Raw genomic sequence first — 18,749 nt, 5'->3', positions numbered from 1 at the left:
GCATCAACAAACATGAATCAACATACACCAGTTGCAATTAAAAAGTTGTGTCTATGCTATTGCACAGATTTCTAACAGCTCTACTCAAGTATACTTGGCATTGTCATGGTTTTTCTTACAATTAGCCAAACTAATGGGCATAATACACATTTTAGTTAGCACTGAAAGATGACACACTAAAAAGAAAATATATTATAGAGTTACATTTGGAAATCAAAATAGAATGATAAAAATAAATGTTCATTGACAAAAGTGATTAATAAGACCTAACAAGAAAGCTTTTGAAGCATGTGCCTCTTCTTCCTTTTCTGTTTCTTTTGCTCTTGACAAAGAGCTTGTTAAAATCTTGGGAAACCTTGTTAAAAGGTGGCCAACAGAAACCCACAAGTCTGAACAATACAGGCATAAAGCACAAGTTTCCTATTCTCAAAACATCCAAGAAGTGAATTCGAAGAAATTGACAACAATTTATGTCAACTGAGGCTGGATGTTGCTACTTGATGGGGTTTCCGGAGTCAAAATTACCTATTTCATTTCGGGTTGGATTGTAATCTGATGGCTGTATGATTAGCAGACTTATTCAATTATTTCATACGTTTATCTTCGTTATAATATATATACACCAGAAAGTAATTACTATTAGAACCAAATACGTAGATCTTATTCGGATTAATGTATTTTCTCTTAAAAATACATTACTTAAGGGTTGTTTACCAAATACTTAATTGGGTAAGCTCTTACCAAGTTATATTATCTTACCGGATGAATATGGTAAGGACCAAAAATCTTACCCGGTAAGAACGAGGCAAAGACTGAGAGTTAAGTGAAGGCAATGACTCTTACCACGGTCAGCTCTTACCAGGTAAATTGTTGCATAGAAAGCCGTTTTTATTAACTAAAATCTTACCCGGTAGGTAAATAATAGCATTGAATGTTACCAATAAGTGCTTACGGGTAAGTGTTTGGTAAACGACCCCTTAGACGTGTTTAATATATATACACCAGAAAGTAATTACTTAGACGGCCATCGCTTGACTAGTCCATGAAAAAAACTTTCTCCAAGCAGATGTTCATATACATACAATATACTATCCATACAATAGACTTTCAAGTGTTCGAGTGGCAGTAGGGYTGAYTCCCTGTTAAAWGTTTCTTTCAAGTAAATCACAACCATCCTTAAATCTTCTGTCAATATTCATGGAACACAAGAATTAGACACAATATGTATACGTGTTCCATTATCACACCGTAGTTGCATGATATCACATTGATCACATTGGAGCAAACCTGATTAGACGAGCGACAGAGGCGGCGGCAAGGTGGTACGGCGGAGACAGGGGCGACGGGGGTGGTGCAGCAACGAGGGTGCGGCGGCGATGGGGGCGAGGGAGACGGTGTGTGAGGGAGAAGGAGATGATGGTGTGCGAGAGGGAGAAGGAGACGGGAGGGAGCGGTGGTCATGAGAGGGGGAGATGAGTAGTCAAATTTTAAGATTTATTTTTAATTTAAGTTACCTTCTATTCAGGTTACATATTAAGATTTTAAGGAATGAGGATCTATTTAACAGATTTTGTAAAGTCCAATGATTTATTTAACATATTCTAGAATGTCCAATGATTTATTTGTTTCAAAAAATTGTCCATGAACTTAATCGTTCCAAATAGTAAAATCCATTGGGTTTTTTTGAATTTTTCCCAATGCTTTATAATATAGTATAGATATAAAGATGCATTTAAGTAATCCATTTTTTCATAGTTAAACGAAATTATTGATCATTTTATCCGTTTCAAAGAAATTGATTAAAAAACTAAAGTCATTTAAAAATAATACTTTTATTAAAGGTTGTCAACTCTTTTGAAAATAGATGAACATGTCATTTTATAAAATCAATGAATTCAAATTTTGAAAAAGATTTTATAAAAACCATAACAAGATCTCTCTTATTTTATAAAAAAGAATAATAATTCTAATTAATGAATTATTAAATATCACATGTGATATGAGACTATCGATACTTCATCATTAAATCAGAGCCTTGAATATGTAATTGACACGCTTTCGAAAATATGTAGTCAAGTTTAGTTTGACAGCATTTCGAAAAACATGGAATGATTCCCAAAAATGGTACTTAAGAAATAGAAATGAAGTTTGAGAATCCTTGTAATTTAATGTTTAAGAGAGAAAGATAATATTTTATTAATTATAATGAATATTTTAATAATATACTCTATTCGTCCCAAAATAAGTGTCCACAATTGAAATGGTACATAGTTTTAGACAATCATAAGTAATACTATTTTTAGTTAAACAAATGATAAATTTACCCTTATTTAAGTTCTTTCTTTTTACAACCCTTAAATATTTGTGCATTAATTAAGGATATATTTGAGAATTTAGTTATCTATTTTTGAAACCCGACACTTATTTGGAACAAACGTAAATATAAATGTGGATACTTATTTCTGGAGGGATGAAATAAATAATAATATCATCTCCAAGATGGAGAAGTTGTTGGAGATGAACCTAAATTTTTCCTGAAAATTTTGACTTTTAATTATTTATTTTGAAAATTTTGATTTTCTAAAATGGAGAATAAAAAGTCAAAATCTGCAAAAAGAATTATATTCATATCAACACATTCCTCACTTCGGAGAATCCAACATTAATTATGTTATTACATTATCCAATAGATTATTACTCTAACGAACTTTTAAACATATTTTGTAATAAAATAGTAATTTTCAGCAAAAATTTTATTAAAACGATAATTTTCAACATTTTTTAGTAAAATAATAAGGTTCACCAAATTTTATATAAAATTAATGACTTTATCGTGACTACTTTGCCAATCCTCCAAAATATGGTCCTTGACTCTTTCAGAGGAGGTTTAGAATGAATCAAGCCTTTTTCCTTCTGATTTGTGATGTTGTTGTTGCAGATGGTAATTATTTTGATCAGAAAAGGAATGTTGTCAGGTGTCTTGGTTTGTCCTCTCTTCAAGAGGTAACTGTCGCTTTTGGATTGCTTCCTTATGGTGTTTTGGATGATTATGTTGATGAGTATGTTCAAATTTGTGAAATCACCACTATTGAAAGCCTCAAAAGATTTGTTGTAGCAATAATTGAAGTGTTTGGTGCTGAGTATTTACCATCACCAAATAACAATGACCTCACTAGGTTAATTGCAATTGGTGAATACGTGAGTGTTCAATGTGAGAATGAATTCCACAGTACCTGCTCACCATGACACTGATTTTCATCCAACGATTCACTAACGATTCTCACTTCTATCTTTATCCCATGTCTTATTTTCAACGTAATACTTGATGACCTTTTCCAAAATTGGCACTCCTGTTGTTCATTTCCTGCTATTGCATCTAAACTGTTATTCAACCATGCTGAAACAAGAAGGTTATCATCCTTGTCTCGAAGTTTTCTGCTCGTTGTGCTTTCTTGTTGCCACGTGTAAAAGGGGTATCTACATTATCTTCATTCAATGGTGTATCCTCATAATTTGCATCCAGATCAAGCACGAATGAGGCTAGTAGACTCACAAGAGTTCTTGTATAAATTATGCAAACTAACTAACAAGAGTTCTCGTATAAATTACGTAAATAGTGAACGTAAATAATATTAAAACATAAAGCATAATAACCTTTTCATAAATAATACTTTTTTCATTGTAAATATATCTTCGTCAAAACCAAGAACTGGTTACCAAGTCAGTATTAATATGGTTTCATAAAGTGTATGGATTAAAGAACAACAACATTTGACGAGGCATGTCTCATTTGTATCATGTGCTTGGTATGTTGGAACACTCGTTTCAAGGAAGATCGAATTTTATTGTTTTGTTTGATTGCGTAGTTGGAATGGAATGGAAATGACTGATCTTTATTATTTTGAACCATATTTATTGAAGCATGGGAACCAATGGTAGCAATTTATAAATAAGGTTTGTGCGAGACAATAGCCTAGTGAACTGACCTTAGAAGCATGTATGACAACACGACAATAACAAAATGTTCCTTGAACAAGATATCGTTGAGGCATTTTATCAAACACTTGGTTTGTATGTTTAATTTTTTTTTTTTTTTGTGAAAACCATCAAACATATCACGCTATCCTCTTATGTGAAAATTTTTGAATAAATAAACAAAGAACATCAAATCTAAGGGCCCGTTTACCTAAATGCTTACCCAGTAAGTGCTTAACATTATGAGTAAACATTATAATCTATTTTATTGGGTAAGAACGTAGTACATCAAAAAGTATCTTATGCTACAATTTACCTAGTAAGCGCTTACCCGGGTAAGAGTTGTCACCCTCATTTACCGGATAAGACTCTCCATCTTTATCATCGCTCTTACCGGGTATGATTCTTGGCCCTTGTCATGTTCATCCGGTGAGGAAAATTACCCGGTAACTTACCGGGTAAGCGTTTAGTAACCGGCCCCTAAGCCAAGAAAAGTAACCAAAAGTTTTGGCTAAATACTTGGTTTGATTGGATTAATAGTTGAAAATATAACAAGAGACAAAAAAATAAATTGGATTAATACCTGCTTTGATTCCATAGATTAAAGTCTTCTCAAGGATGAAATAAAATTCAAACATGAATTAGATGGATCTACGTCTTCATTCTTCAGTGAAATGGTAATTGACAGCAGTAAAGAAGTAAACCGTAGAATCGAAAAAGGCAAAGGAGAAGGAAGGGACACATACATTTTTTGGCGGGTTCAGACTTGTCTTTTGGTGTAAGTAGAACAGAGTAATATTTCTCACATGGTAATCATTTTTGGATATGAAAACCAAGCTCCAAATTTTGGATTTCAGATTGATCCTAAGTTCAGGGATTGTTTAATGTCTAAGAACTTGAGTATTGGCCTATGGCGTTGGTTCTTGAAAGTTGAATGAAGTTTGATTTATAAAAGACTGTGTTGATTGCTTAAAAATATATAGATTGATCTCTATCACAAGTCTTTTAAATTGAGTCTTTATATCTGCCGTTTTCGTTGCTTGTGGACAAGCAATAGTTCAAGTGTGGGGGTACTTATCACATTTTGATCACTTATTATTTTAATATTTCTCTTTACTTTAGTTTTCCAAACAACAAAAAATGAGTCTTTTATTCTATTTTTATCCTTTATTTAGTTGGGAGTTAAGTAGGGGAAATTGGTCTTATTTGGTGCCTTGGAGTGAAAGTTTGACGATATTTTCGTGATGCAGCAGAGGGCAAAAAATCATGATTACGACTTCATAATGTTTTTGGACAATCGATTTCTTTTGAAGATGTTCAATTCCATCTGCAGATTTATGAAACATCTTTTAATGAATCTTTTATAGAAGACACTTGACTTTTGTGTACTACCCATTGGGTAAAGAAACTTGTGCCTTTGATAAGTATTTTAATTTAATTTTTTTTTATAGAAAATACTAATTACTTTATGAGATGTAAAGATAACCAACTTTAGATTTTATTTATACTACATATGATTATAATGTTATTTAAAATTATCATTTAATATAGATATTTCTTAGAACTTTTATTAATTTGGTTATATAAATCTAAAATTTATAATATATATAATAAATCAATTCAATATTCTATTAATTAACCTATTATATTATTTATTCTTATTTACTATTTGGTTTGTATTAATAGCATATATATTACTAGAAAGGTATTTGTATAATGCATTCTCGATTTCAATGTTTTATTTTATTTTTTTGGTCTCTGTTGATGTTATAATACGAATTTATGTGGTTTTAAACAAAAAACAATGTTTTTCTTAATAAAATTTAGATTTGAAGATATCATAAAATTAAAAAATATATATAAGTTTTCATTTTTTTGTGTATTTCTTTAATTAAATTTGTTTATTATAATTTAATTTAGATTTAATGACGAAGTAATTTATTTGTTGTTTAATAATATAATTTTTATGAAGATAATAATTAAGTATTCTGTTAGAAATCCTAATTATATTTTAGATTTTATATTTAAAATAAGAATTATTCTGTATTTGATTATATTTATCTATAGTTAGTTACACGAGTTCAAACATGGAGCTTAATAAGTTGTACTTACGCATAATTTACCTGTAATCTTGGATTTTAAATAATATGCATCAATAAGCAGTACTTCATATATAAAAAAAGTTTTTATTAAAAAAATTATAATATAGTATAGATTAGTGATCCGTTTTAAGTATATTATGAAATATTAAAATTTGCATGCTAAATTTCTATGTCTATTTTTTTATTATTTACAAATTTCAGTTAGTATATTAGCTGCTTTTGTTAAATGCAATTATTTTATGAGCTAACTAGTTCGTCAAACGTAACTTTAAAACAAGATGTAAAACATAACAATGTATATATTTTTAGAATTATTATATTTGCTTTTTGAAAACTAAATATGTTGAATAATAATTAAAAAAATTATCGATATGATTAATAATAATTCTAAATAATTAAATAGATTCTAACAAATAAAAAAACTAATATTACTTAGGGTTATAACCAGAAAAAGTGTCAAAAACTCCTAAAATGCTACGCCAACTAATATTTCAATAAGTAAGTTCATGTCAATCCAAACAAAAACTCAAAAAATAAGTTAGTTTATGTTTGCCTACCAATGCCAAAAAAATCAATTATTTGGTTTGTATTTTTAAAAGGTAATGTTAAATTCACCCCCTTTATGTTAAAATCAAGTCAAGTGAAGCATCGAAAATATAAAGAGTACATTTCAATATTAAGTAGATGTACATGGAACCATGTATAAAAATGTAAGAGTTAAGGTGAGAAGCGTAAAAAAAGATCTCCACCTTTAGATACATACTATGATGAAAGGCATAGAAATAAAATGTATCAGGTCAATCCTTATATCTATCATGATTCATGAATCAGTTTGAAATTAAAAATGATTAAATGTACAAATTTTTTCTTACACTTTTTACTTGAATTTTTTGGTTCTTACATAACCATAATATGTATGAGTTAACCATAAATTTGTGTAGGAATGATGGGGGAATGGGGTTTGTTTGACAGGACGTATGAAACGACAAGACGATTAGGAGGAACAACGTTATCAACAACCGAAAAGGTTCCTAGGATTTGGCGTGTACGTAACCACCCCAATCTCATGTTCTACCCTTTTGTCCAACCGCCAACCCCCACCATATCAACCTATTTCTTATTTTCATTTTCTTTTAAATTTAAATTAAATGTTAAATTTCGTTAGAGTTCAATCAAATAATATAGTGTTTTTAAAAAAAAAATTAATGATGAATATTTAAAAATTAAGTTTGTATTTTAAAACCATCATTTATGATTTTAAAAACGATTTTTTATTTTCTGAAACACAACCACGCATTAAATGTCTTCTTAGATGAAGAATTTTTCGCATCTTTTAACTCGATTATGTTTCAGAATTTTCAAATTTGAAAGAGGAATTGTTGCATATTTTCATATGTTATTGCGAGGGCAGATGTGAAGATGCCGACGCGACGTCCATGATGCCTCCAAACGAGGCACCATGCACGCAACAGACCCCATGGTACCCCCAATTTATACCTTACGAACAAAAAGTGTCTCGATCATAATAAAAAATGATGGAAGGCGTTACTCATTGTGCTCTCACTCACTTGTTTAAGGAAACTAAAATACTTGAGTTTTATATTTCAAAAAATTTGAATGAATTTGTACAAATTTGTTCGTATGTGTTTTTAGTTTTTGAATTAGTACAAATTTCTTCTTCTTTTTAAGGGAGCGTTTGGTTCGTAGAATGGAATTCGATGAAATTGGAATTCATCAAATGAATTTGACTTTGAGGGAATGGAATGAAATCTGATGAAATTTGATCATGCCTTGTGATTGCGTTTGGTTGCATGGAATTGGATTAGGGAAGGAATCTGTAGGAAAGAAATTGAAATCCTAGCATATTGCCATGGAATTGTAAAATCTGTGCATGAAGGAATCTACTGGAATTGAAAGGATTCCATAGTCTTATTCCATGAACCAAATATTCTATTTGGAATTTGGTCAAATGATTAGACATTCCAATTCCTTTCAATTCACATGGTCCAAACAGCCCCTAAGGGGGTGTTTGGTTCACAGAATGAAATTTGATGGAATTGGAATCCATCAAAGGAATTTGACTTTGAAGGAATTGGAATGAATTTTGATGGAATTTGACCTTGCGTTTGGTTGGTAGGAATTGGAATGAAATCTCTCAATAGAATTGGAACAATCATCTTTGTATGAACAATCATCGGCGTCCACACCCTACCAGCCACCATGTCACTAATGTCGTCGTCACAACTATCACCTGCCCTGCCCCCACCACTTCTGCCCTACCCTGCTCCATAGGTGGGGATTGTTGCGGGCAGGCAAGGGTGGGGCGAGGCAGTGGGGGTGAAGCCAGAGTAGGGCAATAAGTGGCAGTATGATAGTTGTGATGATTACAGTGGTAGGATGGTGGTTAGTGATGGGTTAGAGTAGGGTAAGGTAGGGTGGGGGCAAGGCAGGACGGTGGGGTGGGTAGGGGTAGGTGGCGGGATGGTAGTTGTGATGATGCTAGTGGTGGGATAGTGGTCGGGAGGCTGGGGACAGGGAGTGGGTAGGTATGACGACAATAATAGTGGCATGGTGTTTAGTGGTGGGTTGGGGTAGGGTGGGGTGCGGGTGAATGGCGGTTGTGAAGGCGACAATAGTAGTGTGGGGGTGGAGGGTTAGGTTAAGAGCGGCATGGGCGGGGAGGTGGGGATCAGTGACAGTTGTGACGATGATAGTGGTGGGATGATGGTCAGGGTGATTGGGAGTGGGTGGGTATGATGACGACAGTAGTGACATAGTGGCTAGTGGTGGTTAGGGTAGGATGCGGTAGGGTGAATGGCAGTTGTGATGACGACAATAATGTTGTGGTGGTGGGGGTTAGGTTAGGGGTGTGACAATAACGTTAGTAGCATAGTCGTAGTAGGGATGTGTAGTGAGTGACCAGAGGGTGGGTGGGTGTGATGACAACAGTAGTGGTATAGTGGTTAGGGTGGGGTAGGGTGGGTGGCAACAACATCACTGGTGGGGGTTAACGGTGGGGCATCATGAACAATAGTAGCATGATCGTGGTGGGTGGTGATGGAATTCAATTCCTTCCATTATGCCAAGGAATGGTGAATTCATTAACTTGTGGAATTCAATGGAATTTGAAGGATTCCATCCATTTCAAGAAATGAACCAAACAAATGAATTGGAATTTGGTCAAATGAATTTATCATTCAAATTTCGCGAACCAAACGTCCCCTAAGGGTTTATAAATATTCTTGAATGTTTGTGAAGGTGTAGATGTGAATTTTGCTAAATGTTTATGGGTTAGAGATGTTCTTCTATGGCGGATTATGGATGTTCAAATATGATTTTTATGGTGATTATCGTTGGTGGTGTTGGTTAATGATTATAATAAATAAAATAATAATTTAAGAAAGTAATCGATAAACAACGATGAAGAAGTAGAAAGATAAATACTAAAAAAACCGATGGTAAAATATCAAATTACCCTCATGTGAAAGGAATATATGGACACTCAACGGTTGAAAAATAACAACAGGGAGCCGTCAGGATGAGGGACAAAAACGAAAGGAAAAACGTTACCTCAAGGGTTTTAAGCAATAAACGAATTACAGGAGGAAAACAAAAAAACTCCATAAAACACATTGACAAAAATTACTATTTATGGCCGTTTACCCAAGTGTTTTAAGCACTTATCGTTGAAATTCATTATGTCACCTACCTTACCGAATAAGATTGTAGTCCATCAATGGCACCATATGTAACAATTTACCCGGTAGGCGCTAACCGGGTAAGAGTCGTCACCTTCACATAATGAGTAAGACTTTCGGTCATTGCCATCACTTTTACTAGGTAAGATTATTGGTTATTGACATATTAAGAATGTTTCTATTTATATGATGTGTATATATAATTAATCTACTCTGTATATCATGTACAATCAATGGCGGATCCAATAAATTAATGGGGTGGGGGCACGTTGGATGGAACTTGGAGGAGGGAAGCATATGGCCATATGGGACTGCGGGGAAACCATGTAAGACGAGAGTGAAAATAAAAAATTTAAGCTAGTCAACAAAAGTTTTTGGTTTTTGACTGAGGACCTTTCCCCAATGCGTAAAGGCTGCATCCGCCCCTATGTACAATGCAATTTAATTCTAGAGTTGGGAACTCATATCCTCATTTGTGCTTCCTACTTTCTTCTATTTTTCATCCCCCTTATAACTTTTTTATTGTTTGAAATTGCAAATAAGCCGATATATAAATTTAAGATTAATATTGTTGGTTGCTCGAATATTCAATTTCAATAATTACTGTATTTTAGCAAGTATGTCATTAACTATATTATTGAAATATTCAATACATTTAATAAAATATTATTTCTTTGTTATAAACTTACATTTTTAGTAACCTTCTCTTGAAGAAACGATTAAAATATTTTTTTTCTCCTATATAAAGTTATACAGATTTCTCAAAGTTTGGAGATTGTCACCTTCTTTGTCTTGAGAAGGTGTTTGGGATCAATGGCAATGATGTATTACAAAATGAAAACCAACTTTGACAACATCAATTAAGCATAAATTTCCATGCTTTTTAATCTTCAAATTCATCATAATTGATCAAAATGAATGCAAACTACTGTAAGGTAAATCTTTTGTTGGAGTTCAAATCTGTACACTAATAGATTACCCCATATTCACCTTTCCTATACCTCGTTCTAGGTTATAACACCTGACTATGTAACCTGTTGGACTTTTTAGTATGTAAAATTTGTTCCCATCTCCAGATCCGGTTTGGTACAAATGAAAATATGAAAATAAATTATGTTAATTGTTCCCATTTCCAGGTCCTTGGTCTTATCTATATGATATGTACGTAAATAGGGCATGATCCAAATGAGAAGAGTAAACACCTTGAGAAGATAATAATGTAATGTTAAAAGATTGTTCATATGTGAATCATTGAAAAAAAACCTATTTGAATATCGCATATGTGAACCAACATTACAGATTATTTATATGAGTTCATATATGCATCTTCAAATAGAGTTTTTCAATGGTTTACATATGAACCTTTCTTTCTCATGATATTTAGCATTCTTATTTGAACATCCCACTAAACTATATTTTATATGTGTGTGTAGTTTCAATGTAGTAATAAATCATCCCAATAATCAAATTATTACGGTCACAACGAAGAAAAGAAAATACATAATACTGGAATCCACCAAAATGTCCCCTAATTACTTAAAATAGAATCAAACGTAACTAAAATATATTAATTCAATAAGACATCGTATCAGTTTCACGTCTTAAAAGTAACCTCCCAATCTTAAAGTAGAAAGCTGATTTAATAGCCTTCAAATCAACTTAAAATCATGATAAAAATGTCTACAACTTAATAAAAAATCATAAAGAACTTACAAACCTTACATAAGTGAGATTACAAGCTCGCATATTTCACTTTCATCACGGATACGATAATTATTGCAAACTTTCCACATAAATTCATTATGTCCTCGTCAGGCTTATATGCACACACATAATCAATATCCCAATAATATGCATGAGTCTAACCTAACTCACTACATCCCGAGAGGCTATTATTCCAACACTATATGTCAGGTCCCAAACTTAAAATAACATGTTGACTCAGTAACATCTAATTGATTTAAAACTATGTTGAAATAAGTAGCCCACAACTTAATTCTTGTAAATATGTACATACACGCCTTAGCCCTGAATCTTCTCAAGGAAAAGATGTGTATGATGTATTGTATATAGTAAATACATGCACATATAAGTATGTAGTATAACATCAGATCAAATACTACCAGATCCGTTATATCTAATTACAATATTAACTATTGGATTATATGAAAAATCTTTAGAATACAACCATTAAGATTGATAACTACCAACAATTAAGTTTTTTAATGTGTGAATAATAAATGAATTGATCTTGTGTTACATGTCATTTATGAAAACTGTTATTTAATTTTATAAAAAAAATCGTTAAAAAATTGATCTTGTGTTACATATCATCTACGCTTAAAAAATGTGTTCTCTTAAAACTCACCATGGTTCAATTTTTTTTTATATCATATTTCAAAAAATATGATGTCATAAAACTACTTATGCTAAAGAAAATGGTTTGATTAAAGTAGTCATTTAAGAAATGGAAATAACGCTATTCAAGCCAATAAAATGATTTATACCTATTAACTTTTAGATTTGCTCTTAATGGTTGATGCTGGAATATTACCGATGTCTCTTAAGTTAGACGTCGATTGATTTGTCGACCATCTTTTCAATAGACAATATCATTATCTCCACTTTCATATCTCATTCCCTCTGAAAACTAATTTCTATAGCATTACTTGCAACTCATTCGCTCATATGTATTGAACGTCTATTCTATATATGCATCATCCCGCTTGCTACTGACGTAGATATCGGTCTTATTTTTATCCCATCATCGTCTTGGAATAATAGCTCATTGTTCGCCTTGGAACTCATGCGACTCCATGAAGTACTTGAAGTTGAGGCCCTTGTTTTTTTTGGGGGGGGGGGGGGGTAACCGTGGGTGTCTCGGCAATTTGCACCCATATCCACTCATCTAACAAGGTCTTAAAGACAACAACCAAGAAAATCTTATCTTGCCTTAAAGAGACTTGATTTTTTTATTAACCTGGATATCCAACCCACTATACGAGACGACTAATCCCAGGGCGACCACCTGCTTTACAGATAACTCGGAGTCACCGCAATTGAACCTCCATGGCCACAAGAGGATTTTTATTTCTCTTTAGATTTGAACCTGAGATCTCCAGATACTTTTGACATTTGGAGCCAAGCTCAAACCAATGATGCACCACCCTTGTGGTTAAAGAGACTTGACTTGACGAATATGGGAATGAATTCCAAGACCTAGCCTTTTATTTGTCAATTAAAGTAACCATCAAGGTGGTCTGGAGCCAACGTTATTGTCAATTTGTCTACAAGATTTCATGGAATCCAGCCTGTTGATGTCAGTTTCGAGGTCAAGGAGTACCAACTACCAAGGTACCACTGAGCTCGTAGACAAGACAAGAGAGTCATGAATCATGATTAGTATCGAGAAAATCAAATCAAGATGCAAGTAATTACTTTTCAAAAAATACATTGATAATTAAATGTTGGTGCATTTAAACCTAATTAAGATGTGTATAACAATAACAACAACAATGCAATATGAAATTACCATAATACCCTTTTATAAAGGGTACATCCCAAATGTAAATGGGTAATTAAATGGCTTTATGAATCTCTCCTATCCTTTTCGCGGTTTGGGCAAACCTTCCCATTTCTGGCAACACTTCCACCATCCTTTCTTCCTGTTTCCTTTTCCTTCCCAATCCCTCTCACACACACTTTCTGTGTGTTTCTCTCCCCACCACACAAATTCAAACACAATTTTCTGTGTTATTCTCTCAACTTTTGCGAAAACCTAATGAGAACAACATTTTGGATAGATCGATAGATTGACAAAGCTTTGCTAAAAAAAGGAGATCCACAGAGAAAAATCAATGGCGAGAGGAAAGATCCAGATAAAGAAGATAGAGAACTCGACGAACAGGCAGGTAACGTATTCCAAGAGGAGGAATGGATTGTTTAAGAAGGCGAGTGAACTCACTGTGTTGTGTGACGCAAAGGTGTCGATTATCATGGTCTCCTGTACTGATAAGCTTCACGAATACATCAGTCCTTCTATTACGTAAGTATTGATCCATTTTGTTAGCTACTTTTATAGTACTAATCATTAGTCAGTTGCTAATTTTTGAATCGTATTAATTTTGATTGTGTGCTTGTGGATGAATCTTCGGATCAGGATGAAACAGTTCTTCGATCAGTATCAGAAGGCATCAGGAATCGATCTCTGGAACTCCCACTATCAGGTAACTATTTCGATGATCGCAATAACACATGAATAATTTTACCTCAAAATTTTGTAGATGTTAAAACAGAAGATTGGATTATATTATTACTATCTTCATGTTACAAATACTAAATACAAAGTAAATGTGATTAACTTAATGAAAATAAAATATCAAATGATTATATATAAGTTAATATATCGATTGCTTTGTGAAAATAACTTTAATCCAGTAATGAACACAAAGAAAAATTCGTTTTAACACTCTTAAAACGAAGAAATAATATGATTGAAAGATGAGTTTAGCTTAGAGATAATCATTTTACCTTGTAATCATTTTACCTTGTAATCATTTATGTATCATGAACAGCAGAACAAGATAAAATGGTTCGACATATTCAGAGGAACAAAAGCACGAGTATCTTCACTATATGAACAAAAGATTCGATAAGAGCATCTTCAACAGTTATGATCATGCTGTAGCTCATTTCAAATACTATAAATGTTAACTACCATATATAAAATGAGTTACAAAAGTATATCAACGAAAAAATATAATGAATAGTATTTTTGATCATTGAATGATCGAAGATGTTGGTTAATCATTCTATTTCAAGAATGCAAAAATAAATGTTGTCCCAAAGAGTTACAGGTCAATAGGTCATCAACTTGGGAACAGTTGCAAAATTATCATCATATTCTTTAAATAATAAAAAGTTCTGTACTTTGAGAAAAGTTGAAGAAAAAATAAAAATAAACAAAAATAAACAAGCATGAAATCAATAATACTGTTTATGGATTTTGTCTCTAATAATATATCGTAGATATAACTGAAATCTAGAAATATTTTGTTTGTTTTTTTAAAGGCGATAATAAGAGGTAATATTGAAGTCTATAATAATATCAATAAGATTGTTTGTTTTTTATAAACTAATAAATGTCTGAATATTAAAAAATAATGAGAGTTATCAATATTAAAAAAACTATTACCATCAAATGAAAAACCATAAATGCTAATTAAAACTTACAATAAATATTAGTAATCGTGAGTACTAAGTTTTGTGCTATTGAGATTTTTATGTTAGATGTTCCTAATTTTTAAATGTTCTCTTGTCATGATACGGGGTCGTAAAGCTCGAGTTGATTACCACCTCTTGTTTTTTAGGGTTCCAACTTTTTTATTTTTGTTTTAGTGAAATAAGAGTACAACAAGAAGCTTATAATATATGACTTTACTCTTATGCAAAAAGAGAGGTGCTATATAAGATGTTTTAAACTCTTATCACAACTAATGTCTTAACCAATAAGACATAAGTAGTAAATAAGATTTTCTTTTAAAAAGTAAAGAGTATAAGAATACAAATAAGATTTTATAAAAGAATATCTTCAATCAGATACAATTGATATGGACCAACCACAAATGACCAAATTTTGAAATTCCTATGAAATAACTACACGTATCAAAATTCATAAATTAATTTTACAAAATAATTTATTCGTTGAAAATAGTTAAGGGTTCTACAGAACTCAGAAATTCAATGAAAAACTTCGTGCAAAAGTGATTTCCTAAACTAAGTGGACTATCAACTATCTAACGATTCTAATAATTTTGGTGATGCATTTTTTCCCTTAAGATCTATTCCCCCCCCCCCCCTTTTTATTTGTTATATATGGCTTCATATTCTAACTGTTTGCATTGTCAAAAGCCAATGTTAGAGTAGCTCTATCCTCTAACTCTTCGTATTTTATTTTACATTCTATGTTTGAATGCCTAAGGCTATATTTGTATCCAACTAAACTGTGGATCTTGTCCTTGGATTGGATGCATGTTAGTATGTGAAAATGATGGTCACTCTCAAGGAAAATTCTGTGCTTTGTGAAGTGTTTTGATATAAGTGACACGTTACCTTATCTAAAATGTTTCTAAGTAATCCGGCTGAATTTTAACCAGAATAAATATTAGTAGTTCAACATATTGGGCTAGTTGTTTGAGAATGTATAAAATTACAAGAACCCAAAAAACTAATGCATCATGTGCTATTTTATATGATTTTTTCTCGGTCAAAGATTAAGATTTATGATATTAATTTACAATATTTGTTCTACAATATGTTTGTTTACGTATGAAATAAACACAATATAAAACAGGCATGTGTTAGTGAGTTAACAAACAAATTAAATTAATCATCAATATTTATCTCCCATGCAAATTAGTACAACCACTTAACTAGCATTCAAAAGTTTAAATGCCCTTTATCGTGTTAACATAAATTAAAACATTTTGAGATTAACTTCTATATATCATCAAAAATAGAATCAATATACTAAAGGTTTTTGTAACAATGGTTTGGAGGGCAATTAAACAATTATTGGTTAAAACAAATATTTGCAAAAAGAATGATGGTAGTCAATAACAATTTTCTTTAATACGTAGATATATATATATATATATATAATTGGTTCGAAGTTCTATTTCTTGTTTTCTATTACATGTATTGCAGAAAATGCAAGAGGAACTGAGACAACAAAAAGAGGTGAACAGAAATCTTAGGAAACAAATTAGGTAACGACAACTAAAACCTACTCTATTTTCTTTTATATGCAAAAATCTAAAAATACTTCTTTTGTGGTTTTTTTGTTGATAATTTCTGTTCAGACAAAGATTGGGTGATTGCTTGGAAGATCTAGGGTTTGAAGAGTTGTTCGCACTCGAAAAAGATTCACAGGAGGCTGTGTACATTATTCGTGAGCGCAAGGTTCGTTTCTTTTGAACATAATATGCTTATTTATTCTTCTTTCTTAAACATAAACCAAACCACATGGCCTCATATATCTCACTGGAAAGTAGAGTTCAGATGTTATCAGACATGTCCTTCATCCAATGCATAAAATGACTATATCATATTAATCTTCTTTTCAAGCTTTTTTTAATATTAATGACGTATATATATGGTACATTTGAAAAATATCTGTTATGGTTATGTATTTGAAAATTTTGAAACTTATCATCTCAAAGTTTGTTAACCAAAAATGCAGCTCAAAGTTATTGGCAATAAAGTGGAGACTTCTAAGAAGAAGGTAAATTCTTAAATACTAATTTTTCTTAAGCTCCTTGGTTACATTTAATTATTTTGCAAAATTTGTTTTTTTTTTTTAACCTTAGTTGTGCCTTCTCTTTTAGGTGAGGAGCGCCCAAGATGTATACAAAAAGCTGATGCATGAATTCGTAAGTATTATTAACTTCAACTCTTGTTGCAAATTAAATACATTTTGACAAAAAAAAGATGAAAAATTGAACGAAACCTCAAAAATACCATCCACTTTATAAACAGGATTTGGGAGGTGGGATACATATAAACCTACTTCATACTCTACAAAGGTAAAGTAGTTGTTTCATGTAGATCTCAAGACTTATGCAAAAGTCTAGGCAAAAAAGTAAGAACAACTAAGACTAGTAAATGATGAGCAACAAAAGGAGAAAAAAATAGCAGTGGAAGGACGTAAATCTATTTTATTGATTTTTCTGAAATAGTTACTTAGTCATGCTGATTTTGAAGTTAATATGTGACATTCTACATATATAAGTCTATACGAATTTTTAATTCCAATGGGTCGTTTACTAAACACTTACAGAATAAGCGTTTATCGATATCACTTATCGGTAGTATGGAAAGAACTAAGAATTTTACATGGTAAGAGATATGTCAACGGATAATTGAGGGAAAAGACTCTTACGAGGTTTAAGTCACTTACCAACAATCTATTTTGATGACCGGAAATGTTAGACGATAAAGTAAATGAGGGCAATGTCTCTTGCAAGTGAGCGTTTGGTAAACGGCCTCTAAGACAAGGTTTGGTACAAACTTCTAATAAAAGCCCGAATAAATGTCCACCATAAAAAAGACACACAGTTTTAAGAGTGTGTAATTATTACACTTTTTAGTTAACTAAAAGACAATTTACCCTTAGAAACAATGATAGAAAGAATCTCATAATTAAGAATGAAATGGGAAAATAGACATTTACTTTTAAAAGTAGGACACTTATTTTAGGACAAACTAAAATAGAAATTTAGACACTTATTTTGAGATGGATGAAATATATTGTTGTTTTCTTTTGGTTGTATCCCTATGTACGTGTATAGCAATTAATGGACATAAAAATGCAGGATATAAGAGGAGAGGATCCACAATACGGGATGATAGAGGATGGAAGAGATTACGAAAACATATATGCATACCCTCAGATGGGTGCACCACACATGCTGACTCTCCGGTTGCAGCCGGACCATCAAAACAATCTTCATGTTGTGACAGCTGGAACCACAGCATCCGATCTCACCACCTATGGCTTGCTTGGCTAGAACCATTATGTACGTACCACTGATGAACAAATTGAATTTCAAGACAATTCAATTGTGTCACAACTTGTTATTTCTTGTTCATAAGGGTTTGCCTCGAGTTTGGTTGGCAACTGGCATGCATGAAAAAGACATTTTAAATTGTGTTACTTGTATTAGTTATGTACTAACATCTTCACATATATGGTGTTTTCCCATATGGTGGGTCAATTTACATATATAATGTATCTTGGTTAATCCTATGTGGCTCTAAAGATAATAATAAAAAAATCTCAAATGATCATGAATAGACTCAAACTGACAGCCTAGAGTCCTCAAATTGGTTTTATTTATCGGTTGAGTTAAGTTTATGAATGCTTAACTTAATTGATAATTTTTCTTTCATTTCCAACTTTGATTGCAATTCCTCA

General features: G+C 32.0%; 1 protein-coding gene and 1 non-coding gene across 2 annotated transcripts; one reads left to right on the top strand and one right to left on the bottom strand.

The window, feature by feature from the left end:
- Positions 1-13,295: 13,295 nt before the first annotated feature.
- On the bottom strand, positions 13,296-13,422 carry LOC112515029. Its single transcript, XR_003069486.1, has one exon. It is a non-coding gene; the product is annotated as a U6atac minor spliceosomal RNA (small nuclear RNA).
- A 95-nt stretch (positions 13,423-13,517) lies between these two features.
- LOC112514291 (floral homeotic protein DEFICIENS-like) lies at positions 13,518-18,452 on the top strand. The gene is made up of 7 exons (XM_025120657.1): positions 13,518-13,820; positions 13,935-14,001; positions 16,481-16,542; positions 16,636-16,735; positions 17,016-17,057; positions 17,161-17,205; positions 18,148-18,452. The coding sequence occupies exons 1-7, from the start codon at positions 13,633-13,635 to the stop codon at positions 18,340-18,342; spliced, it is 699 nt and encodes a 232-aa protein (XP_024976425.1). The 5' UTR covers positions 13,518-13,632; the 3' UTR covers positions 18,343-18,452.
- The last annotated feature ends 297 nt before the right edge of the window (positions 18,453-18,749 follow it).

This window comes from Cynara cardunculus (assembly GCF_001531365.2).
Source record: "Cynara cardunculus var. scolymus isolate 2C chromosome LG 6, CcrdV1, whole genome shotgun sequence".
NCBI classification, from domain to species: domain Eukaryota; kingdom Viridiplantae; phylum Streptophyta; class Magnoliopsida; order Asterales; family Asteraceae; genus Cynara; species Cynara cardunculus.
The sequence above is the reverse complement of the archived record's forward strand: the minus strand, read 5'-3'. Positions and strand labels throughout refer to the sequence as shown.

Bases quoted from the DNA above. Each gene is read 5' to 3' on its own strand.
- LOC112514291 (XM_025120657.1), top strand. From the start codon at position 13,633: ATGGCGAGAGGAAAGATCCAGATAAAGAAGATAGAGAACTCGACGAAC. The intron at 16,543-16,635 runs GTAACGACAACT...ATTTCTGTTCAG, and splicing joins AATCTTAGGAAACAAATTAG to ACAAAGATTGGGTGATTGCT. The intron at 17,058-17,160 runs GTAAATTCTTAA...CTTCTCTTTTAG, and splicing joins TGGAGACTTCTAAGAAGAAG to GTGAGGAGCGCCCAAGATGT.